This window comes from Triticum aestivum, chromosome 6B (assembly GCF_018294505.1).
Source record: "Triticum aestivum cultivar Chinese Spring chromosome 6B, IWGSC CS RefSeq v2.1, whole genome shotgun sequence".
Taxonomy (NCBI): domain Eukaryota; kingdom Viridiplantae; phylum Streptophyta; class Magnoliopsida; order Poales; family Poaceae; genus Triticum; species Triticum aestivum.
Genome location: NC_057810.1, coordinates 140,780,587 through 140,807,155, shown reverse-complemented (window position 1 = coordinate 140,807,155; position 26,569 = coordinate 140,780,587). Strand labels below are relative to the sequence as shown.

Sequence of the window (26,569 nt, the reverse complement as noted above, 5' to 3'; positions counted from 1 at the left end):
CCCCGAAGTTCAATCCATGGTCCTCCTGCCCGATCACTTTTGACCGAAGGGACCACCCCACCAGCATCCGCCACGGCGGATTCGCCGCACTGGTCTTAGACCCAATCGTCGATGGATTTCACCTAACCAGAGTCCTGATGGACGGCGGCAGCAGCCTGAACCTGCTTTACCATTATACAGTGCGCAAAATGGGCATAGACCCCTCAAGGATTAAACCTACCAAAATGACCTTTAAAGGCGTCATACCAGGTGTAGAAGCCAATTGTACAGGCTCATTTACACTGGAAGTGGTCTTCGTATCCCCGGATAAATTCCGAAGCAAGGAGTTAATCTTCGATATAGTCCCGTTCCGCAGCGGCTATCATGCCTTGCTCGGACGTACCGCGTTTGCAAAGTTCAACGCGGTGCCGCACTACGCATACCTCAAGCTCAAGATGCCAGGCCCTCGAGGAGTCATCACGGTCAACGGAAACACTGAACGTTCTCTCCGCACGGAGGAACATACAGCGGCTCTCGCGGCAGAAGTGCAATGCAGCCTCTTAAGGCAATTCTCGAGTCCGGCCGTTAAGCGGCCGGACACAGCTAAGCGCGCCCGGAGTAACTTACAACAAGACCACCTGGCACGTTCCGAGCACGCGTAGCAGTGCGGCCCCAACCCTAGCTCCTGCGAAACGTCAAAGCAGGTCCTTCGCGTACACCATTACGCTCTGAAGATACCATGGGCATGGGGAGAGGGGCACGACCACGATAAACCCAGACTGCGGCTCAACCACACCAGGGGCTCTCAAGTGTGTCGTTCTTTTTTCCTGTTTGTCAGAGGCCCTGTCCGGCAGCAGTCCTGCCGAACTCACGATGCAACAGCCAGGGAAGGATAAAGGCTACAACGAATATACAGGTGGTCTCCATTACGAGCATTTTTATACACCAATCTGCAGCCTACCCCTAGAGGGGGACATGTTTAACAGTCCCATACCTTGCTTATCGCACTATTTGTATTGTTCCGCATTCGTAGCAGCACTTATTGAATAAAACAATGCAGCACCTTTTTGCTTATAATTGCATTTCCTTTTCATACATATGTTCATTCACGGCATATTGCATCTGTACCCTTTGGTACGGCTAATATACACCAGGGGCTTATGTACCCCGCATCATGGTGTGAGGAGTCCGAACACTTTCACAAGTGCGGCACCCCGAACTTATAGCACTATATGCATCGGCTCCGAATCATGTCTTGGGTCAATAGTTGGGTTTGCCCGGCTCCCATGTTTTGGTACCTTACGTTCCGTTATATCGGCTAAGGTAGCACTGGGAGAACCACTGCGATTGCGCCCCAGTTGAGCTGGGTTAATGCCTCAGTGGAGAAAGCTAAAACTGACCATCATGATGAGGTGAGAGCCGGTCGCTGTTCGAGAGGTTTTTTGCGAGTCCTTAAAGACTTATGCCGCTTAGAGCGAGGAGCCGGATACTGTCCGGCCAAGGCGTGGATAGCGCCCCAAATTCGGCCTTCCGAAGACTAGGGGCTTCGCCGAAATTTAAAATTATAGAATTCTATGGCTAAGTGAGAGTGTTCAAGCATTATAAGTCCGGTTGCCTTGTTCGCTGTGTCGAGCGCCTCCCTAGATGGACCCAAAAATGGGAACAAGAGCGCTCGAGTTTATCCCGAACACCCCAGCACTCGTGGCATGGGGGCTGAAGCCGACGACTTGCCATCTCTCAGATTTGATAAACAGCCGCACAGAAGGTAATATTTTAAATTAACAAGTGTTGCTTAGCGCATATGAACCAAGTTTTCAGCGCACAGGATAACAAAATGTGAGTCTACTCAAATATTACATCTTTGGAGCACTCACCCGCAATAGTGCGGGCACCCTTCATCACACTCTTATAATACATCTCGGGCGTGCGATGCTCCTTGCCCTCTGGTGGGGGGTCCGTCACAAGCTTCTGGGCATCCATCTTGCCCCAGTGCACCTTTGCGCGGGCAAGGGCCCGACGGGCACCCTCAATACAGGCGGAGTGCTTGATAACTTCAACCCACGGGCACGCATCCACCAGCCGCTGCACCAGGCCGAAGTAGCTCCCAGGCATAGCCTCCATAGGCCACAGCCGAACTATGAGGCCCTTCATGGCCTGTTCGGCCGCCTTGTGGAGCTCGACCAGCTGCTTCAGCTGGTCGCTAAGGGGCACCGGATGTCCGGCCTCAGCATACTGAGACCAGAAGACCTTCTCTGTCGAGCTCCCCTCCTCGGCCCGGTAGAATGCGACAGTATCGGACACGCTTCGAGGAAGATCTACGAACGCTCCTGGAGAGCTCCGAATTCGGGTAAGTGACAGGTAATTAACACTCACATGCTTACTTTGCATGAAAAATGCCTTACCCGCTGCTATTTTCTTTACCGCCGCGATCTCCTGGAGGGCCTTTTAGGCTTCGGCCTTAGCGGCTTTGGCACTCTCAAGAGCCGTTGCAAGCTCAGACTCTCGAGTCTTCGAGTCATGCTCCAGGCTCTCATGTTTCTTCACGAGATCCTGGAACTCTTGTTGTACCTCCGCCACCCGCGCCTCCTGTTTCTCTCGCTCGGTGCGCTCCGCAGCCACATTGCATTCGGCCGCGGCCACCGCCTCTTTCAGGGTCGCCACCTCGTTAGTGGCCCCTACAATACCCAAGTTATCCTTGTCATTTTTCTTGCAACTAAATCCTTTTCTGTAAGGTACAATTTTGTAAGGTATTACTCACCTTCTTTTTCCTCGAGCTGCTTCTTGGCACGGCCGAGCTCGTTCTTGGACCGCTCGAGGTTTTCCTTCAAAGTATTGACCTCCGCAGTCAGTGCGGCGGAGGTCAGCAGCACAGCCTGCAATCCCATATTGACATATTTTCATGACTCCTGCGTTTATCTTTCTAAAGATCCTCAGTCCGACTTTTCTTTCCGAACACCGAACCGAGCATCAGGGGCTACTGTCTATGCGGTACCATTTTACATATATTGAAATTCTTACCTCAAAGCCTGTTAGAAGGCTGCTGCAGGCTTCGTTCAGCCCGCTCTTGGCGAGCTGAACCTTCTGAATCACCGCACTCATAACAGTGCGGTGTTCCTCTTTGATGGAGGAGCCGTTGAGCGCCTCTAGCAAATTATCCGGCACCTCCGGTTGGACGGAGGCAGCCGGCGTCGCAGTCTTGCCCTTCTTACGAAGGGGTCGCCCGCCGGACTCCGGAGCCACTTTGGGTTCCGGGGCTGAGTCCGGTGCAAAGTCCGGGAGGTTGTCCTGCGACACCTCCGGGGCCCTCTCCTCCTGGTGGGTCCCTTCCTGGGATCCCGCCTCGGCATCGTCCGCATCACGGGGGGTGGAGGCAGTCGAAAGAGAATCCATATCCGACGCCCCTAAGGACCCGTTCGACGAAGTGGGGAGATCATCCTTAGGCGGACTGCAAGGTTGTATGCAGCATTAGAAAGACATAATGTGGAGGAAAATGAAAACCTTGAAGTTATTCGGGAGTCCGGATACTTACGATCTCGTCAGAGGCTTGGCCCTTGGAGGCCAGTCCTCGTCGTCGTCACTAGCGTTGGCGGAACAGTCCGGGGGAAGAGTTTTTCCCTTCTTGGATCCTTCGTCCTCCCTTGTTGGGGAGGCCTTCCTTTTCTTCCCTCCCCCCGCTGGGGGAGAGGCTTTCTTCTTCTCCTCCTCACCCTGGTGGGAGGAGTCGGCCTCGGATTCATCATCCGATAGCACCTGAAAACGGGAACTCTTCCGAGTCCCCGTGGCCTTCTTCTTGGCCTTCTTCTCCGGCACCACGTGGGGTGCCGGAGCCAGCAGCCCTGTTAGGCGGGCGTCGGCTGGGTCCTCTGGCAATGGGGCCGAACAGATAGCCTATGCGGCCTTCTTCAGCCAGTCCTGTCAAAGGAAAGGGAGTTTAGATCCCGCATAGAGTCAAACTATGGAAAACAAGCGTCCCTTAAAGGACAGAATAACTTACTTCATCAGCTGGACGCTCCAAGCTGAATCCGCGATATTCGATAGCGGATGCGGGTGCCTCGGCGCCTTTGAACAACACCTTCCAGACCTCTTCGTACGTAGTGTCGAAGAGCCCATTCAAAGTTTGGTGCTGCGCCGGATCGAACTCCCACATATTGAAGCCCCGTCGTTGGCACGGGAGAATCTGGCGAATGAGCATGACCTGGACTACGTTGACAAGCTTGAGCTTCTTGTCCAGCAGCTTTTGGATGCAGGCTTGGAGTCCGATCAGCTCCTCCGAATCGCCCCAAATCCGGCTGCTCTCTTTCCAGGAGGTGAGCCGTGTGGGGATGCCGGATCTGAATTCGGGGGGCGCTACCCATTCGGGGTTACGCAGCTCGGTGATGTAGAACCACCCAGATTGCCACCCCTTGATGGTTTCCACGAAAATGCCTTCCAGCCACGTAACGTGGGACATCCTGCCCACCATGGCGCCTCCGCACTCCGCTTGGCTGCCCTTCACAACCTTCGGCTTGACACTGAAGGTCTTGAGCCACAAGCCGAAGTGGGGCTGGATGCAGAGGAAGGCCTCGCACACGACGATAAACTCCGAGATGTTGAGGATGAAATTCAGGGCCAGATCATGGAAATCCAGGCCGTAGTAGAACATGAGCCCCCGGACAAAGGGATGGAGCGGGAAGCCCAGTCCACGGAGGAAATGGGGAAGGAATACTACCCTCTCATGGGGCTTGGGGGTGGGGATGAGCTCTCCCTCGATGGGGAGCCGGTGCGCGATGTCGCTGGACAAGTATCCGGCGTTGCGCAGCTTCTGGATCTGCCCCTCCATGATGGAGGAGGCCATCCACTTGCCTCCTGCTCCGGACATAGTTGGAGAAGGTTGAGGTGAGATGTGAGGGCCTGGGCGCTGGAGCTGGAGTTCGCAGAGATGGATAAGCCAAGGAGGAAGAAGGCGCAGGTAAAAAGGTTGGATCATTATCCCCTTATATGGGCGGACGGAAACATGCGTCCCCACCAGCCTGATAAAACTCGCTTATCCCCCAAGCACCGCAATCAATGGCGCGGTTGGGTTACCCACGTCCGTGTTGATGGGAATCCCGGAATAAGGGGAACACGATCTCTGCTTCGACAAGACGTGCCAAGGAAACTGCCTCGCTAAACGCGCTGAGGTGGAACAATAAAAACAATTCGAGTAAAGGCTTGGAAGTGGTGTGACGTCACGCCACAGAATACGTCAGCAGATTGATCTTGTGTAATATTATTCTCTCTATGGTGGTATGTGGAATTTATTTTTGCAAAGCCGGACACTATCCTGGTGTTCACAATCTTCTATAAATTATTCGGAGGAGTAACCCGCCTTGCAATGCCGAAGACAATATGCGCGCCGGACTCGTCGTCATTGAAGCCTGGTTCAGGGGCTACTGAGGGAGTTCCGGACTAGGGGGTGTACGGATAGCCGAACTATCATCATCGGCCGCACTCTAAGACTATGAAGATACAAGATTGAAGACTTTGTCCCGTGTCCGGATGGGTCTTTCCTTGGCGTGGAAGGCAAGCTTGGCGATACGGATATGTAGATCTCCTACGTTTGTAACCGACTCTGTGTAACCCTAGCCCTCTCCGGTGTCTATATAAACCGGATGGCCTTAGTCCATAGGACGAACAACAATCATACCATAGGCTAGCTTCTAGGGTTTAGCCTCCTTGATCTCGTGGTAGATCTACTCTTGTAACCCACATCATCAATATTAATCAAGCAGGACGTAGGGTTTTACCTCCATCAAGAGGGCCTGAACCTGGGTAAAAACATCGTGTCCCACGTCTCCTGTTACCATCCGCCTAGACGCACAGTTCGGGACCCCCTACCCGAGATCCGCCGGTTTTGACACCGACACCTATCCTTATTCCTTTAAGGATAATTTTGACCGCTATCTGGTGATCCACTCCTTGATCACCTTTATACCCTCTTGCCAGATATGTAGCAAGGCACACATCAGGTGCAGTACACAACATAGCATACTATAGAGCCTACGTCTAAAGCATAGGGGACGACCTTCGCCCTTTCTCTCTTTTCTGCCGTAGTCGAGCTTTAAGTCTTAACTTCGTACCTTACAACTCAGGCAAGAACTCCTTCTTTGACTGATCCATCTTGAACACCTTCAAGATCATGTCAAGGTACGTGCTCATTTGAAAGTATTATTAAACATTTTGATCTATCATTATAGATCTTGATGCTCAATGTTCAAGTAGCTTAATCCAGGTTTTCTATTGAAAAACATCTTTCAAATAACCCTATATGCTTTCCAGAAATTCTACATTATTTATGATCATCAATATGTCAACAACATATACTCATCAGAAATTCTATAGTGCTCCCACTCACTTCTTTGGAAATACAAGTTTCTCATAAACTTTGTATAAACCTAAAATGTTTGATCATCTTATCAAAGTGCACATTCCAACTCCGAGATGCTTACTCCAGTCCATGGAAGGATCGCTGGAGCTAGCATACCTTTTAGCATCCTTAGGATCGACAAAACCTTTCTGATTGTATCGCATACAACCTTTCCTTACGAAAACTGGTAAGGAAACTCATTTTGACATCCATTTGCTAGATTTCATAAATGCAGCTAATGCTAACATGATTCCGACAGACTTAAGCATCGCTACGGATGAGAAAATGTCATCGTAGTCAACTCCTTGAACTTGTGAAAAACTCTTCGCCACAAGTCGAGCTTCATAGACGATGATATTACCGTCCACGTCCGTCTTCTTCTTAAAGATCCATTTATCTCAATGGCTTGCCGATCATTGGGCAAGTCCACCAAAGTCCATGCTTTGTTCTGATACATGGATCCTATCTCGTATTTCATGGCTTATAACCATTTGTCGGAATTTAGGCCCACCATCGCTTCTCCATAGCTCGTAGGTTCATTGTTGTCTAGCAACATGACCTTCAAGACAGGATTATTATACCACTCTGAAGTAGTACGCATCCTTGTCACCCTACGAGGTACGGTAGTGACTTGACCAAAAAACTTCATGATCACTATCATAAGCTTATACTTCAATTGGTGTAGGCGCCACAGGAACAACTTCCTGTGCCCTGCTACATACTTGTTGAAGTGACGGTTCAATAACCTCATCAAGTCTCCACCATCCTCCCACTCAATTTTCGAGACAAACCTTTCCTCGAGAAACGACCCGATTCAAGAAACAATCCCTATTGCTTTCAGATCTGAATTAGGAGGTATACCCAACTATTTTGGGTGTTCTATGAAGATGCATTTTATCTGCTTTGGGTTCGAGCTTATCAACCTGAAACTTTTTCACACAAGCGTCGCAGCCCCAAACTTTTAAGAAACGACAACTTAGGTTTCTCCAAACCATAGTTCAAATGGTGTCGTCTCAATGGAATTACGTGGTGCCCTATTAAAGTGAGTGCAGTTGTCTCTAATGCCTAACCCATGAACGATAGTGGTAATTCAATAAGAGACATCATGGTACGCACCATATCCAATAGGGTGCAACTATGATGTTCGGACACACCATCACACTATGGTGTTCCGGGCGGTATTAATTGTGAAACAATTTCCACAATGTCTTAATTGCGTGCCAAAGCTTGTAACTCAGATACTCATCTCTATGATCATATCATAGACATTTTATCCTCTTGTCACAATGATCTTCAACTTCACTATGAAATTACTTGAACCATTCAATAATTCAGACTTGTGTTTCATCAAGTAAATATACACAACATCTACTCAAATCATCTGTGAAGTAAGAACATAACGATATTCACTGCATGCCTCAGCACTCATTGGACTGCTCACATCAAAATGTGTTACTTCCAACAAGTTTCTATCTTGTTCCATCTTACTGAAAAATGAGGCTTTTCTGTCATCTTGTCCATGTGGTATGATTTGCATATTTCAAGTGATTCAAAATCAAGTGAGTCTAAACGATCCATCTGCATGGAGTTTCTTCATGCGTATGCATCAATAGACATGGTTCGCATGTCTCAAACTTTTCAAAAACGAGTGAGTCCAAAGATCCATCAACATGGAGCTTCTTCATGCGTTTTATACCAATATGACTTACATGGTAGTGCCACAAGTAAGTGGTACTATCATTACTATCTTATATCTTTTGGCATGAAAATGTGTATCACTATGATCGAGATTCAATAAACCATTCCTTTAGGTGGAAGACCATTGAAGGTATTATTCAAATAAATAGAGTAACCATTATTCTCCTTAAATGAATAACCATATTGTGATAGACATAATCCAATCATGTCTATGCTCAACGCAAACACCAAATGACGATTATTCAGGTTTAATACTAATCTTGATGGTAGAGGGAGCATGCGATGCTTGATCACATCAAACTTGGAAACACTTCCAACACATATCGTCAGCTCACCTTTAGCTAGTCTCCGTTTATTCCGTAGCTCTTTTATTTCGAGTTACTAACACTTAGCAACTGAACCGGTATCTTAATACCCTGGTGCTACTAGGAGTACTAGTAAAGTACACATTAACATAATGTATATCCAATATATTCTATCGACTTTGCTAGCCTTCTGATCTACCAAGTATCTAGGGTAATTCTGCTCCAGTGGTTGTTCCCCTTATTACAGAAGCACTTAGTCTCGGGTTTGGGTTCAACCTTGGGTTTCTTCATTAGAGCAGCAGCTGATTTGCTGTTCGATGAAGTATCCCTTCTTGAAACTAGTGGTTTCACCAACCATCAACAATTGATGCTCCTTCTACTTTCGTGGTGTCAAACATCGCGAATACCTCAAGGATCATCATATCTATCCCTGATATGTTATAGTTCATCACGAAGCTCTAGCAGCTTGGTGGCAATGACTTTGGAGAAACATCACTATCTCATCTGGAAGATCAACTCCCACTCGATTCAAGTGATTGTTGCACTCAGACAATCTGAGCACAAGCTCAACGGTTGAGCTTTTCTCCCTTAGTTTGCCGGCTAAGAAAATCGTCGGAGGTCTTATACCTCTTGACGTGGGCACGAGCCTGAAATCCCAATTTCAGCCCTCGAAACATCTCATATGTTCTACGACATTTCGAAAAACGTTTTTGGTGCCTCAACTCTAAACCGTTTAACTGAACTATCACGTAGTTATCTAAACGTGTATGTCCGATGTTCGCAACATCCACAAATGACGTTTGGGGTTCAGCACATTGGGCGGTGCATTAAGGACATAAGCTTTCTACTGTCCGCATAATTGCTACTGTCAACTTTCAACTATATTTTTCTCTAGGAACATATCTAAACAGTGGAACTAAAGCGCGAGCTTACGACAGAATTTGCAAAGATCTTTTGACTATGTTCAGGATAATTAAGTTCATCTTATGAACTCCCACTCAGATAGACATCCCTCTAGTCATCTAAGTGATTACATGATCCGAGTCAACTAGTCCGTGTCCGATCATCACGTGAGACGGACTAGTCATCATCGGTGAACATATTCATGTTGATCGTATCTACTATACGACTCATGCTCGACCTTTCGATCTCTTGTGTTCCGAGGCCATGTCTGTACATGCTAGGCTCGTCAAGTCAACCTAAGTGTTTCGCATGTGTAAATATGGCTTACACCCGTTGTATGTGAACGTAAGAGTCTATCACACCCGATCATCACGTGGTGCTTCAAAACGACGAACTTTCGCAACGGTGCACAGTTAGGGGGAACACTTTCTTGAAATTTTAATGAGGGATCATCTTATTTACTACCGTCGTTCTAAGCAAATAAGATGCATAAACATGATAAACATCACATGCAATCAAAAAGTGACATGATATGGCCAATATCATTTTGCTCCTTTTGATCTTCATCTTCAGGGCTCCATGATCATCATCGTCACCGGCATGACACCATGATCTCCATCATCATGATCTCCATCATCGTGTCTCCATGAAGTTGTCTCGCCAACTTATTACTTCTACTACTATGGCTACCGGTTAGCAATAAAGTAAAGTAATTACATGGCGTTGTTCAATGACACGCAGGTCATACAATAAATAAAGACAACTCCTATGGCTCCTGCCGGTTGTCATACTCATCGACATGCAAGTCGTGATTCCTATTACAAGAACATGATCAATCTCATACATCACATATCATTCATCACATTCTTCTTGGCCATATCACATCACATAGCATACCCTGCAAAAACAAGTTAGACGTCCTCTAATTGTTATTTGCATGTTTTACGTGGCTGCTATGGGTTTCTAGAAAGAACAATTCTTACCTACGCAAAACCACAACGTGATATGCCAATTGCTATTTACCCTTCATAAGGACCCTTTTCATCGAATCCGTTCTGACTAAACTGGGATAGACTGGCACCCGCTAGCCACCTTATGCACCAAGTGCATGTCAGTCGGTGGAACCTGTCTCACGTAAGAGTACGTGTAAGGTCGGTCCGGGCCGCTTCATCCCACAATACCGTCGAAACAAGATTGGACTAGTAACGGTAAGCATATTGAACAAAATCAACGCCCACAACTACTTTGTGTTCTACTCATGCAAAGAATCTACGCAATAGACCTAGCTCATGATGCCACTGTTGGGGAACGTAGCAGAAATTCAAAAATTTCCTACGTGTCACCAAGATCTATCTATGGAGAAACCAACAACGAGGGGAAGGAGAGTGCATCTACATACCCTTGTAGATCGCTAAGCGGAAGCGTTCAAGAGAACGGGGTTGAAGGAGTCGTACTCGTCGTGATCCAAATCACCGGAGATCCTAGTGCCGAACGGACGGCACCTCTGCGTTCAACACACGTACAACCCGGTGACGTCTCCCATGCCTTGATCCAGCAAGGAGAGAGGGAGAGGTTGAGGAGGACTCCATCTAGCAGCATCACAACGGCGTGGTGCTGATGGAGGAGCGTGGCAATCCTGTAGGGCTTCGCCAAGCACCGCGGGAGAGGAGGACCACTTGGGAGAGGGGGAGGGCTGCGCCAGAACTTGGGTGCGGCTGCCCTCCCTCCCCCACATATATATAGGGGCAAAGGAGAGGGGGGCCGGCCCCCTCATATTCAATATGAGGAGGGGGCGGCGGCCAGGGGGGTTGCCTTGCCCCCCAAGGAAAGGGAGGCGCCCCCCTTTAGGGTTTCCCCCACGCCCTAGGCGCCTTGGGCCTTGGTGGGGGGCGCACCAGCCCACCTGGGGCTGGTCCCCTCCCACACTTGGCCCATGCAGCCCTCTGGGGATTGTGGCCCCACTTGGTGGACCCCCGGAACCCTCCCGGTGGTCCCGGTACGTTACTAATAAAACCCGAAACTTTTCCGGTGACCAAAACAGGACTTCCCATATATAAATCTTTACCTCCGGACCATTCTGGAACTCCTCGTGACGTCCGGGATCTCATCCGGGACTCCGAACAACATTCGGTAACTACATACAAACTTCCTTTATAACCCTAGCGTCATCGAACCTTAAGTGTGTAGACCCTACGGGTTCGGGAGACATGTAGACATGACCGAGACGTTCTCCGGTCAATAACCAACAGCGGGATCTGGATACCCATGTTGGCTCCCACATGTTCCATGATGATCTCATCGGATGAACCACGATGTCAAGGACTCAATCGATCCCGTATACAATTACCTTTGTCTAGCGGTATTGTACTTGCCTGAGATTCGATCGTCGGTATGCCGATACCTTGTTCAATCTCCTTACCGGCAAGTCTCTTTACTTGTTCCGTAACACATCATCCCGTGATCAACCCCTTGGTCACATTGTGCACATTATGATGATGTCCTACCGAGTGGGCCCAGAGATACCTCTCCGTCACACGGAGTGACAAATCCCAGTCTCGATTCGTGCCAACCCAACAGACACTTTCAGAGATACCTGTAGTGCACCTTTATAGACACCCAGTTACGTTGTGACATTTGGTACACCCAAAGCATTCCTACGGTATCCGGGAGTTGCACAATCTCATGGTCTAAGGAAAAGATACTTGACATTAGAAAAGCTTTAGCATACGAACTACGAACTTTGTGCTAGGCTTAGGATTGGGTCTTGTCCATCACATCATTCTGCTAATGATGTGATCCCGTTATCAACGACATCCAATGTCCATGGTCAGGAAATTGTAACCATCTATTGATCAACGAGCTAGTCAACTAGAGGCTTACTAGGGACATGGTGTTGTCTATGTATCCACACATGTATCTGAGTTTCCTATCAATACAATTATAGCATGGATAATAAACGATTATCATGAACAAGGAAATATAATAATAACTAATTTATTATTGCCTCTAGGGCATATTTCCAACACATGTCAGCCGGATCTACATTGTATTTATAGAACTTCAGCTCCTGTGTAGCACAAGCCGACTCAACATAAGCCGCATCACCCTCCTCGCAATCCAAAGCGATCTTTCGACTTCCGTGTACTATGATGGTCCCCTTATGACCCGTCATTTTGAGCTGTAAATAAATATAGCAAGGCCTCGCCATGAATTTTGCGTAAGCCGGCCGTCCAAACAATGCATGATATGGGCTCTAGATTTTCACCACTTCAAAGGTCAATGTTTCAGACCTGGAATCATGCTCATCTCCAAACACAACTTCCAAAGCGATCTTGCCAACAGGATAAGCCGATTTACCTGGTACTACACCATGAAAAACAGTGTTTGACAGTTTAAGACTCTTGTCTGTCAACCCCATGTGACAGAAGGTCTCATAGTACAGGATGTTGATACTGCTCCCTCCATCTATCAGTACTTTGGTAAATTTATAACCTCCCACCTGAGGTGCCACCACTAAAGCCAGATGACCCGGATTGTCCACCCGGGGCGGATGATCCTCTCTGCTCCGCACAATGGGCTGTTTGGACCACCGCAAATAACGTGGCACTGCCGGTTCAATAGCATTAACTGCCCTCTTGTGAAGCTTCTGATTGCGCTTGCACAAACTAGTAGTGAACACATGATACTGCCCGCCATTCAACTGCTTTGGGTGACTTTGATAACCTGACTACTGCTGATTCCCTTGATTATTCTGTTGGTTATTACCACCTTGGTTGTTCTGGTTGCCCTGATTATTCTGAAATCCAGAGTTTGAATCGCCGCCACCATGAAAACCTGGACCTGAACCGCCCGACGGACCTTGATCATACCAGAAGAGATCAGAGTTTTTGAACTCCTTCATAATGAAACAATCCTTCCAAAGATGTGTTGCTGGAACCTCCTTGGTCCCGTGCTTTGGGCAGGGCTGGTTTAACAGACGCTCCAGATTCATACCTCCACCGCGCTGGGGCGGTTTACCTTTATGATGCTGCATATTGGTGTTAGCCACAAAATCTGAATTATCTGCTTTGTGCTTACCATTATTCCCATGGCTCCCTTGGTTGTGTTGCTGTCCTTTCGCACCGCCTTTCTTTCCCTTCTCCGGTTTCTCCTCATTAGAATCGGGATCCTTGGTATTATCAGAATCGGCATATTTAACCAAAGCTGTCGTAAGTGTTCCCATGTCATTGCAGTGGCGCTTGAGCCGTCCCAACTTCATCTTCAGTGACTTAAACCGGAAATTATGCTCCAACGTTATGATTGCTTGGCCAACATTAATCCGGTCTGACGAATGCAAAACTTCTGAAACCCGGCGCACCCAATGAGTGATTGACTCGTTTTCTCCTTGAACACAGGCATCCAGATCTACAATAGACATAGGTTGTTTGCACGTATCTTTGAAATTGGCTACAAAGCGGTCTTCAACTGGTCCCATGACTCAACGGAGTTGGCTGGCAGGTTCTTCAACCAAGTACGGGTTGTCCCTTCCAACATCATCGTGAAGTATTTTGCACAGGTTGCTTCATCCACATCCAGCATCTCCATTGCCATCTCATAACTTTCCACCCACGCCTCAGGTGGTTGATCAGCGGTGTAATTAGGCACCTTACGTGGACCCTTGAAATCCTTGGGCAGTCGCACATTACGAAGAGCCGAAATAAGACACGACACTCCCCAGGAACTGAAGGCAAGCCCGGTGCCTCGGTCTACTGACGCCGCTGGCTGAACCGGGGCGGGTTGATAACGACCCGCATATTGTGCTGCTAAAGCGGCCTCCCTTCATGCTCTGCCATTATCCACCACGTCCTGAGCATTTACCTCACTGCGCGCCAGATTGGGTCCTTGAGGGGCATTACGGCGCCGTGCACTGCTAGACACCTCCGGTTCATCCATGTGCCTGCTATAGCTTTTGCTCGGACGGGGGGTTGAATGAATTCTGTCTAGGCTATAAGAATAAGCCTGCTGCTGCACAACGGCGGTTTGAAGAAGATCCCTGGCCCGCCGCGTGTCAACCGCCGCCAGTGAATCGCCCTCCATTGGAATAGCTGCCAGGCGAGATGCTGCAGCAATCATGTTATCCAAAGGGCTAGAAAAGTGACCTGGTGGTGTTGATACGTATTGTGGCGGGTTATCTGTTCGACTAGGCGGATCCGTCATCTGTGGTTGATCCGGCGCTGCCCTAGGTACCTCGGTCCGGTTTACGGCTGTCGGGTTACTCGGTCCAGCCCCTAGTGTATTAAAGAGATTCAGTCCTTCGAAGACCGGCGGCATACGAGATCGATACTTCCTTCGCATTACGTCGTTTGACACGTTTTGATCCAACATGAGCCGGTAATTCTGCGCCTAGATCTGCTGTGACTGGGCATCCAAAGCGGCTCGTTCTTCAGCCATCCTAGCGTCCTCAACTGCCAGGTCCTCCTTAGCCTGTGTTATCTGGTCCTTTAGCTTGGTAACCTCTGCATTATGCTGATCCTGCGTCTCCGGGGTAACTGTCGTGGTTAACAAGGTCGCCCAAGCATCCATCAAACCGGAGAGAACTTGAGCCGGTCAGCGCACTGGGCCTCCTGCCGCGGCTGCTGACCCGGACGTCATTGCTGCTATAGATGAAGACTGCAAGGTGGGCTGTGTTCCGGCCATGAAAATAGCAACTCGATTCGGCGCTTCAAAGGGGCCCGAATACAATTGCCATCGGAATATCCCCCAACCCGGCCGTCCTGCAATTGGTACAGCGACTCGATTTCACCAGCGGACGACTCGCCATCTGAGTAGATGGCCGTCTCACCATCAGACACCATTTCATATTCGGTACCATGGATGAATCCTACAAACGCACGCTTCAAGGCGGGCTGAATCCGGGCGGGACTCGCGCGCTGAGCCATCTCAACGAGGTCGGTGCAGATGTCCGGCTCAGGGCCCGGTTCGTCGATCTTGCCGATGAAGACATGAATTCCGCCAAAGGGGACCCGGTACCCGTACTTGATTGAGCCGGCCTCGGGGCCCCATCCTGCATCGTCGATGTAGAGCTTGCCGCGACGACTCTTGGTCATCCGGCCAACCGCGTACCCTTTGAGTCCTTCAAATCTGCCCTTCAAGAACTCGAAACCATCGTGCGATAGCCCCACGGTGGGCGCCAACTGTCGTGGAAATAGCACGTCAGATGTCCTAACGGAAGGACTTAGTCGTGAAGCCATCGCAACGAGATTAGCTTGAAGGGGTTAAACTGGACAAGGGACACGAGAGTTTATACTAGTTCGGCCCCCTTACTCCACCTCTTAAAATCTCGGGACGAGATTTCTTGTAGTGGAGGAGAATTGTGACGCCCGGATAATTAAGCTACAGTGAATCTTTGCTAATGATGCCACGTCGCCTCGGTTACTGTCGATAAACTCGCGTTAGTTTAAGACAGATTAAAATTAAATTTGAATTAAAGTCAAACGGCGAAAGTTTTCAAATATTAAAACTAAAATGCTCGTGTAATGCCAAATAATGCATAGGTAATTATGGTAGAAAAATTACACCTTTAAAAATGTTTGAATACTTTAAAATAAATAAAACAATAGCTGAAAACATTTATTAAAAGCTTTTAATTAAATAAACAAATGCCAACTATTTAATTAATGTACCAAATTAATTATGGCAGTGGCCTATTTACTAAATACTAATTTAGGGGCTAGTGTTATATTTGATAAAACTAAAAATAAAATGAAACTAAAAAAAAAAGAAAACCGATAACTTCTAAAAAGAAAAAAACTAAATAGAAAAGAAAAGGCCCCCCTGTTCCTCTGCCACTAGGCCCAATTGGCAAGGCCAGCCCAACACCCGTTCATCCCCTTCCTCCCTGTTCATGCAGCCACCGTGGACGCAGAGCGTCCGTCAACGGCGCCGATGGCCACGGGGCAGCCATCCGGCAGCTCCCCGACGCCTACAAGACCTGCCCCGCGGCGCCCCGAACCCTAGATCGCCTCCCCTCCCCGCTCTCGCCCCTCTCCCTCTCGGTTTTCCTCGCGCCCGAGCTACTCTCACCGCGCTCATCGTCTTCGTCGTCGTCACGGTGTCCACCGGCCAGCGTTCGTCGTTCCAAGGTCTCCAGGAGACGCGCCTCCGTCGTCCACTTCACCTGCGAGGGCAAGTTCGAGCTGAAGGCCCCCGCTCGTCGCCAACGAACGTCGTCCTCTAGCCCGGCCGGCCCTGTTCGGCGGCGGATTCGTTGCGTCCCGACCTTCCCCGGCCTCCTCGACCTCGCCACCGACCCCCGCCGTGAGTCCCGGGCCGATTCCCCTCTTTTCCCGTTGATCTATCGCCGTAGCAGCCGTTGCCCGAGCTCGCGCTCACCCCCGTCTGTCGCGCCCCTGAACATCCGCGCCCAGCCCACGCGCCGGCCGGGCCTTGGCCGCGCCCGTGTGCCTGCTGCTGTGCCACTACTGTTGCTCGGCTGCCGTGGCTTGCTACCTGCTGCTGCTCCTTGCGCTACTCTGCTGCTTGGCTGCTTTGTACTGCCGCTGCGTTGCTGCAGTCTGCTCTGGTCGCCGCCGGAGCCGTGGCCACGCTCAACCCGTGCCACTGCTCGCGCCGCAGCCGCCCACGCCTCGCGTCCGTCCCTCCCTGCGCCCAGCATGCGCGGCCGTGTGCATGCCGCTTGCTTCGCTGGAGCTTTGCTGCTCCCGCAGCCGCTTCTGCTGCTATCCTACACGGCTACAGTAACATTCAGTTACTGTAGCAGTAGCTAGCTTTTGTATTTCTACAATGACTAGCCTTCTTAACTGCCACTAAACAGCGCTAAGACAAGTTCTAACATGGATACAAATTATATGAACGGAAAGTAGACATAACAAGCCTCATTTTGTTTCATTGAACCTGCTTCAGATAATGCATGGATTAAATCCTACAAAAATCACAAAATGCTATCTTGTGTTAAAAGGAATAGAGTTACTCCCTAGCGTTGTGTTTGTGCGCTGTGTGCGCGTGGGCTGTGACACAGCAGTGTGTGCCGGGCCTAGTTTAATTAGGTCTAAACTAATTTAGTTTAGATTGGTTGGTTAATTAATTAGTCTAAGCCTATTACATGTGGGACCCACTTACACTATTCATATGTTGACCAGTCAACATTTGACCGGGTGAACCCAACCCCACTGTCCCCACCTGTCATACATTATGGCTATAATAGCACTAGGTGACAAAATTATAATCTGTTCTATTTTCGAATTAAATTAATTCTAGAAAATGCAATAAACTTTGAAAATGAATATAAAATAATCCGTAACTCAGATGAAAATACTTTGCACATGAAAGTTGCTCAGAACGACGAGACAAATCCGGATACGCATCCCGTTTGTCCGTCACACATCCCTAACATATCGAACATGCAACTTTCCCCCTCCGGATCACCTGCCCGAAAACGCGAAACACCGGGGATACTTTCCCGGATGTTTCTGCTCTTCACCGGTATCACGTACTACTGCGTTAGGGCACACCGAACACCGCGTATTGTCTTGTTACGCTTTGTGGTGCTTTGATTGCTCTGTTATTATTGTGTTCCCTCTCTGTTACTTCTTTCCGATAGACCCCGAGACTGTCGGCGACCCCCAGTTCGACTACGGTGTTGGCGACTCGTCCTTCTTGCCAGAGCAACCAGGCAAGCCTCCCCCCTTGATCACCAGATATCGCCTATTCTACCCTCTACTGCTTGCATTAGAGTAGTGTAGCATGTTATTGTTTCGATTAATCCTATTCTGTTGCATAGCCTGTCATTGTTGCTACATCTGTTGATACCTTACCCGCAATCCTAAATGCTTAGTATAGGATGCTAGTTTATCATCATTGGCCCTACATTCTTGTCAGTCTGCCTTGCTATACTATCGGGCCGTGATCACTTGGGAGGTGATCACGGGTATATATTATACATACATACATACATACTATAGAGATGGTGACTAAAGTCGCGTCTGCTCGTGGAGTACCCGCAAGTGATTCCGATATGGGGGCTGGAAGGACAGGTGGCTCCATCCCGATAGAGGTGGGCATGGGTTCCCGACGGCCCCTGACTGTTACTTTGTGGCGGACCGACAGGGCAGGTTGAGACCACCTAGGCGAGAGGTGGGCCTGGCCCCTGGTCGGCGTCCGCGGTTGCTTCATAATAACACGCTTAACGAGATCTTGGTATTTGATCTGAGTCTGGCCACTGGCCTATACGCACTAACCAACTACGCGGGAAAGATATGGGCACTCGACGTCGTGGTATCAGCCAAAGCCTTCGTGATGTCAGTGACTGAGCGGCGCGCGCCGGATTAGAACGTAAGCCTGCTCTTGTATTAAGGGGGCTAGTTCTGCTTTCGGCCGCCCACGCAATGTGCAGGTGTGCAATGGGCGATGGGCCCAAACCCCTGCGCGCATAGGATTTAGACCGGCGTGCTGACCTCTCTATTGTGCCTAGGTGGGGCTGCGACGTGTTGATCTTTCGAGGCCGGGCATGACCCAGGAAAGTGTGTCCGGCCAAATGGGATCGAGCGTGTTGGGTTATGTGGTGCACCCCTGCAGGGAAGTTTATCTATTCGAATAGCCGTGTCCCTCGGTAAAAGGACGACCCGGAGTTGTACCTTGACCTTATGACAACTAGAACCGGATACTTAATAAAACACACCCAGACAAGTTCCACAGACAAACCGGTGATCGCTTTTCCACAGGGCGACGCGGGGAGGATCGCCAGGTAGGATTATGCTATGCGATGCTACTTGGAGGACTTCAGTGTATTCTCTTCTACATGCTGCAAGACGGAGGCTGCCAGAAGCGTAGTCTTCGACAGGATTAGCTATCCCCCTCTTATTCTGGCATTCTGCAGTTCAGTCTATGGACCTTTACACACACACCCATGCATATGTAGTGTAGCTCCTTGCTTGCAAGTACTTTGGATGAGTACTCACGGTTGCTTTGCTCCTCTTTTCCCCCTTTCCCTTCTACCTGGTTGTCGCAACCAGATGCTGGAGCCCTGGAGCTAGACGCCACCGTCGACGACGATTCCTACTACTCTGGAGGTGCCTACTACTACGTTCAGCCCGCCGTCGACCAGGAGTAGTTTAGGAGGATCCCAGGCAGGAGGCTTGCACCTCTTTCGATCTGTATTCCAGTTTGTGCTAGCCTTCTTAAGGCAAACTTGTTTAACTTATGTCTGTACTCAGATATTGTTGCTTCCGCTGACTCGTCTATGATCGAGCACTTGTATTCGAGCCCTTGAGGCCCCTGGCTTGTATTATGATGCTTGTATGACTCATTTATGTTTTAGAGTTGTGTTGTGATACCTTCCCGTGAGTCCCTGATCTTGATTGTACACGTTTGCGTGCATGATTAGTGTACAATTGAGTCGGGGGCGTCACAAGTTGGTATCAGAGCAAACTGCCTGTAGGAATCCCCCTTTCCAACTCCTTGGCCGAAGTTGAGTCTAGTCATTGAAAAAGTTTTTACTAACATGGCTGTGCAGCCCATGGGCCCACGTCGCCATCAGGTGGTATTAGGATCTTTTACTCCTCGTCTATACTCTGGGACTCTGAGGTCTCTTCTATTCGGGTTAAATGATTTTGCTAAAAACAAAACTAACTTTAGGTTCTCGAAAATACTTTCTCCCGGAGAGCCCCTCACTTCAGATGATCGCCTGCTGCACTAGAAGATTCCGAAGTTACTCTACGATGCTCTCTCGAGTCTTTGTGTCATCGCATTTGCGATTTCCTTCCACCGTCAACCTCTATGAAAACTGCATACACTTGCCATTCATACAATCATTCCTCGTTGATTTTTTTATTACAAGATGCCCCGAAATACTCTCTGTTGTCCCGAGAATACTTTGTGCCTACTGCCTTGCAGTTCTTTGCCACCTGAATACCCATGCCGGTAATTCATTCCACTTATCGAGTATCCACTCATCTCCAGTTGTTTATGTGTTTCACTAAGGTCTTCGAAATAATATTTGAACTTCCGAAAATCCTTAGCACCCTATTGCTCTTGAAATTCTTGCTTGCTTTACGATTAATCCCACAAGTCTCGTAATCTTATTGGCATTCCTTGTCTTTCTCATTTTAAGTTCGTTGATTCAATATGTTGAGGATACTCGCATTCCTCAGCCGAATCCTAGAATTCATCCTTCCGGCTTAGGTGTCATTTTGAACAAGAGCTGGTTCTCAACCAATCAAATTGTCGTCGTTTGTACCCCTAAGCTTACTCAAGTTATCCATCCTTAATCAGAGCATTTGCTTTTGATCACTTGATTTGAAAATCATAATTCCTTTGTCATTTAAACGTTGAATTATTCATATGTTCTATAGACCGATGCCTTTTGCATTCTTTTTCCTTCTGATTGAGTACCGATACTCACATCAGATTCCTGGTGGTCCGCGAGACCAATTGCTTGGTTATTATCCGACAGTGTCCTTCATATCCAATAACCTTGAGAGTTCCTCCCCTGATACATAATGCCTTTGGTAAATTGTATCCTCTGCTTTGTCAACCATGCTCTGCTTTCGAGCTTGTGTTATTTACTCCTGAAGTTTGTGGTATAAGTTCCTAAGAGGCCCCGATGGGTTGGACATATGCCTCTTCTAATCTGTGTGAACCCGGAAACTACTACGGGTCATACTCTACTGGTGTTATGTCAGATAAAATTTTAACACCACAACTTTGTTGAAGGCGAGAAGTGAATGAAAGGTTATGCATTAAAGAAGTGGGAGTCGACCTTGAACTTTGTGTTCATGCCCATGGACATGATGTAGATCCTATCATGGAAGCTTCTTGTAATAATAACTATTTCCTTGATAACTATCATCTGGTATTTGTGAATTGACCCTTTTCAACCGTGGTTCCGACCATGATTGTTCTTCTTTGATCCCATTTCTCGGACAAGTTAAAACATTTGTCTTCTACAGTCTGCCCGACCTCTATTATGATCTACCTTTGAGTATTACCCCTGGTATCTTGTGGATATCATGCCATTGCTCTACATCTTATGAATTTTTGATGAAGTACCACCTTTCCCTGTCGCTGTCACTTCATGGGTGCTGGGTTGTTTGTCAACCCAAAACATCGATAAGTGAATCGGTTCCGCACTCCGAATCAATAACTCTTAAGTAATTTTTGTTGCTTATGAGTTTATTAATCCTTCAAGTCATTCCTAACCTGATCGACTATATCATTATTGTGCTAAATTTTAACTGTGCTACCCGGTCCTTCTTCCCAGAGCACAATTTACGACGATGAGCTAATCTTACGTCGATCTTCCTCGTTGTATCATTTAGCCTTGAACAACAAGATCGATTTTGAGTTTGGGTCGTACCCTTGGTTCCAATAATCTTTTGCTTCATCATTTCTTTGACTTGATGTCGTCGCCGATTGATTACATCTTCTTGAAACCCTCGACGAATTTGTCGTGATCATTGTCAACCATTGGACTTCTTCCAAGTTGTGTGTTGAATTCAGGATGAGTAATACCATCCTTGCGCCCTCGATGATTTGTATTAACATCGACAACATTCTCGCATCCCCTCCGACACAAAACTTGTTCATGTTTTGTGTAGTTTCTTTTCTACCCAACTTATATTATGATTCTATCTTGGAGTATTACCATCTGTTATGTCAAGAATGTTGAGGGCATTACCTCAACTATTAATTCTTGATATAGTAATACTTCTCACCATCACCATTCTTTCTTGGTCCCCGTGTTGGTTCTAACCGGGATACCAACAGGTGAACGGTGCTGTTTGGATTCTGCCCTTCTAGCAACCCTATTGCTTTGAAGTTATTGGTCGATATTTCATTCTTAGACCATTGGTTATCGAATCACCATTCTAACATTGGCCATGCTACCTAAGCCCATATTTCGGGTGCACCTTTCAACCAATGTTTAATTGTGTATGTTTTCCTCGAGCATACATCATTACACCATTTGATTTAACAAATGTTATCTCCTTGTTCACATGATTGTGGAAATTCATCTTCTTGGAATTCTCAATGGATTGGCGCCGAGTCCATCAGTCACCTCCTCACCCTTTCCTTGATTTAATGATGAACTCTTGTTTCGAAACTCGCTTCCATAGTTCATTCCCGAGGATCTTACAATGTCATCGCGTCAATTTGTGTTGCACCTTTTCTTCTCAGGCATCCTGAGTCTGAGGTCATTTGACACCAATCAAATCTGAATCTCGGTCAGATTTGATGGTTGGAACATATTTCCAAGAGTTATAATATTGGTCTTTATATGACCTGGTAAGGTGATGTCATGCCTAGCACACCTGGCCGGAGGACCTGCTGTTATAGTTTCCTTTTTGGCAAGGTTAACCATTCTTTCATGAGGAAATTGTAAGACTTATTCTATAAGTTGTTCCTGATGAATCCTTTGTGTATCCAAGTCCAACCTTTGCTTGAAGACCATGCAATGCTATCTCGAAGCATGTCTGCGGTACTCTGATTTTCAGCAAGAACATTTGAAGCCCAATGCTAAATGTTTCTTCCTCTATTATCCAAACACTGTTGTATGGTTAATGTCATGAATTTTTTCTCGCCTTACCTAAAGGGTTTTCTACATTATATCATGTCATGGATATCATGCTCTGCTTCCCTTGGGAAGGATATACCCCTCAAATATGTGTTTAGACACATTGTCCTTTCCATTGTTATGTTTAAACTGATGATCACCTTCTCCTTTCCATTGTTTTGTTTAACATTACTGGTGATCTATATGATCTAAGCAGTAATATTCTCCTGCTTATGTAAACACCTTGGTGTACAACCGTGTCGGTAAGACCTTGTTGCTTCTGTTGATGGCATTCCGGTAACCACCGATGGATGAGAACTTTGCCTATTGGTCCGCCTCGTTTCAACGAGCAGGAAAATGGTTCTCTTCATCCCTCGCCCTTGGTACCGACTTTGTTGCCGACATAACTAATAGGCCACCCTCTGACATGCCTTGCTATCAAAACCGTGCAAGATTTCACCACACTTCCTACTTTTAACCCACATGGTGGGCCCATAACTCACAGTTCCACAGGATCGAAACCTGACTCTCCTGTACACCCCCTGTTTCCAAAATTATTCCTCGCACGTGGCCTCGTATGTAATTATCAAGCCACCTTCCGAGAGATCGTCAATTCTAGTATCGGACACAAAACTAATTCTCGTTGCTGTGAACCCCTTTCATGCGTTGTTTCAGGCAACAGTGATTGTCTATCCGCTTGAAACTTCTTATGGTACCTTCTTACTTTGCTCTCGATATCTTCTTAAGTTCAATTCGAGAGTTATTTTCCGCCACCTTCCCTGATGTTATCTACCAGTTAGTCAACCGTGCAGAGGTCCGTTCCCCCGGAATACCCCCCCCCCCTTTATTCTTTCGTAAGTACGATGTAGTTCTCGAAGAAAGGAAGACACCTTCGTCATGATGACCTAGAGCAGAGAAATGAAGACATCAATGTAGTGGATCGACCTCTTGGAGAAGAGCAACCAAGACCGAGAAGATTCGTTAGAATTTCGTAACCAGACCTTTCCCCCTTAGTCCACCTCTTAAAATCTCGGGACAAGATTTCTTGTAGTGGAGGAGAATTGTGACGCCCGGATAATTAAGCTACAGTGAACCTTTGCTAATGATGCCACGACGCCTCGGTTACTGTCGATAAACGTGCGTTAGTTTAAGACAGATTAAAATTAAATTTGAATTAGAGTCAAACGGTGAAAGTTTTCAAATATTAAAACTAAAATGTTCGTGTAATGCCAAATAATGCATAGGTAATTATGGTAGAAAAACTACACCTTTATAAAATGTTTGAATACTTTAAAATAAATAAAACAATAGCTGAAAACATTTATTAAATGCTTTTAATAAAATAAACAAATGCCAACTATTTAATTAATGTACCAAATTAATTATGGTAGTGGCCTATTTACTAAATACTAATTTAGGGGCTAGTGTTATATTTTATAAAACTAAAAATAAAATGAAACTAAAAAAAAGAAAACCGATAAGTTTTAAAAAGAAAAAAACCAAATAGAAAAGAGAAGGCCCCCCTGTTCCTCTCAGCCACTAGGGCCAATTGGCAAGGCCAGCCCAACACCTGTTCATCCCCTTCCTCCCTGTTCATGCAGCCACCGTGGACGCAGAGCGTCCGTCCACGGCGCCGATGGCCACGGGGCAGCCATCCGGCAGCTCCCCGACGCCTACAAGACCTACCCCGCGGCGCCCCGAACCCTAGATCGCCTCCCCTCCCCGCTCTCGCCCCTCTCCCTCTCGGTTTTCCTCGCGCCCGAGCTACTGTCACCGCGCTCATCGTCTTCGTCGTCGTCACGGTGTCCACCGGCCAGCGTTCGTCGTTCCAAGGTCTCCAGGAGACGCGCCTCCGTCGTCCACTTCACCTGCGAGGGCAAGTTCGAGCTGAAGGCCCCCGCTCGTCGCCAACGGACGTCGTCCTCAAGCCCGGCCGGCCCTGTTCGGTGGCGGATTCGTTGCGTCCCGACCTTCCCCGGCCTTCTCGACCTCGCCACCGACCCCCTCCGTGAGCCCAGGGCCGATTCCCCTCTTTTCCCGTTGATCTATCGCCGTAGCAACCGTTGCCCGAGCTCGCGCTCACCCCCGTCCGTCGCGCCCCTGAACATCCGCGCCCAGCCCGCGCGCCGGCCGGGCCTTGGCCGCGCCCACGTGCCTGCTGCTGTGCCACTACTGTTGCTCGGCTGCCGTGGCTTGCTACCTGCAGCCAGGGACGGAGCTCACGTGTAGGCACTGGTGTCAGTTGACATCAATGCCATTCGATGCTTCAGCTAATAGCTTTACCGATTTGTGCCTTTGACCCCAGCACAAAAGATCGATTGACCCCAGCCCACCACAGAACAAAAGCCCAAAGTCTTAGCCCAGTTAGATAATTACAAAATAAAGAAGAAGTATTGATCTGTTTGCTAACCTAACACACAGTCCACAAGACCCAATCTATCTGGTGCCAAAAAACCCTACTAATTCCTGGACGCAGCCGGCCGCCAGGTCGCAGTAGGTCAGGACGCACGCCTCTCTCGAGCTATTCGCTTCCTCCTCAATTACATCGATCCCCAAATCCTCCACAATGGTGTACGGCGCTAATTTTGGTTCGGGGATGTCCACCCGCCGGCCGCGTCACCCTAATCTGTAGTCCTGCGATTATTGATTCTCCACTTCGGTTCATCCCAGGTACCCGAGGCGCTGATACATGTGTGCAATACTAAGATTGAAAATTTTAATTTATCTCCTTGATTCAATTAGGACTAGAAGATTATAGATAGATTTCTATTGAAGCGGACAGGAGACACTGATATTTAATTAGAGATCAAACCGAGATAATTAATTACAGGACCTTGCAGACAATGCAGACTTCAAATATCTTTTGTTTCTTTTAACTTTGAGTATTTATGCAAACTAGCTGAGTTTTATCCTGATGACTTTTATCCAACGTAATTGATGGATCTTGATCATGAACTTCGAATGTAAATTGGCAATCTCCAAACAGACCAAGGATTTGCCAATTTGGATCACATTGCAGATCTTGTCAAAGTATTAACTAACACTAAGAAACATCTTGCTTTTCCTTTGGTATATCAACTTCTAAAAATGGTGCTAATTTTGACAGTTGCCAAAATCGATGAGGAGATGCTTTTCAGAAATGAATATTGTCAAGAGTGTTTTGCATAACAAAATGGGTGACCAGTTCATGAGTGATACCCCTGAGTTGCTATGTGGATAATTATATATTTACTATCACTACGAATGATTCCATGACTGATTTATGGAATACAGAAGATTAAAGGTCGAGAAGGAAGTTATAACATGTGAGTCTCACATCATTTTATATTTTTGCTTAATCTTATTTATTTTATGTATCATTTGTTCCGTACATTGTTGTAAAAATAATTTATTTCTTTTATTTATTGTTTTCACTAAGTTAGAAATTAAATACTCCCAACTTACATTTTATTTTTTTTCTTATTTTTACTGAATATGCGAACAACTGATTACTGTTTTTTTGAATTTGCCCAACAAGTACTCGGGTATGAAAATCATTTTAATATAATAAAGTTTATATCATTGGCTCATTGCATATTTTCACTCTTTATATTGCCCTGAAATGTTATCCATATTGCACTGCTAATATCGGTGCTATTGTGAGCAACATTGACACCGGTGCCCATTTTTTCTAGCTTCGTCCCTGCCTGCAGCTGCTCCTTGCGCTACTCTGCTGCTTGGCTGCTTTGTACTGCCGCTGCGTTGCTGCAG

General features: G+C 47.5%; 1 protein-coding gene and 1 long non-coding RNA gene across 2 annotated transcripts in view; both read left to right on the top strand.

Moving 5' to 3' along the window:
• The window catches only part of LOC123138977 (uncharacterized), a 41,928-nt gene extending 22,550 nt beyond the window's left edge, over positions 1-19,378 (top strand). The window contains exons 3-4 of the mRNA XM_044558816.1: positions 16,160-16,566; positions 19,281-19,378. Coding sequence (XP_044414751.1) covers positions 16,160-16,566; positions 19,281-19,378 — 505 coding nt within the window. The remainder of the gene's footprint in view (positions 1-16,159; positions 16,567-19,280) is intronic.
• Positions 19,379-23,827: 4,449 nt separating this feature from the next.
• Positions 23,828-26,315, top strand: LOC123136206 (uncharacterized). Its single transcript, XR_006466678.1, has 2 exons — positions 23,828-25,489; positions 25,926-26,315. It is a non-coding gene; the product is annotated as an uncharacterized lncRNA (long non-coding RNA).
• The last annotated feature ends 254 nt before the right edge of the window (positions 26,316-26,569 follow it).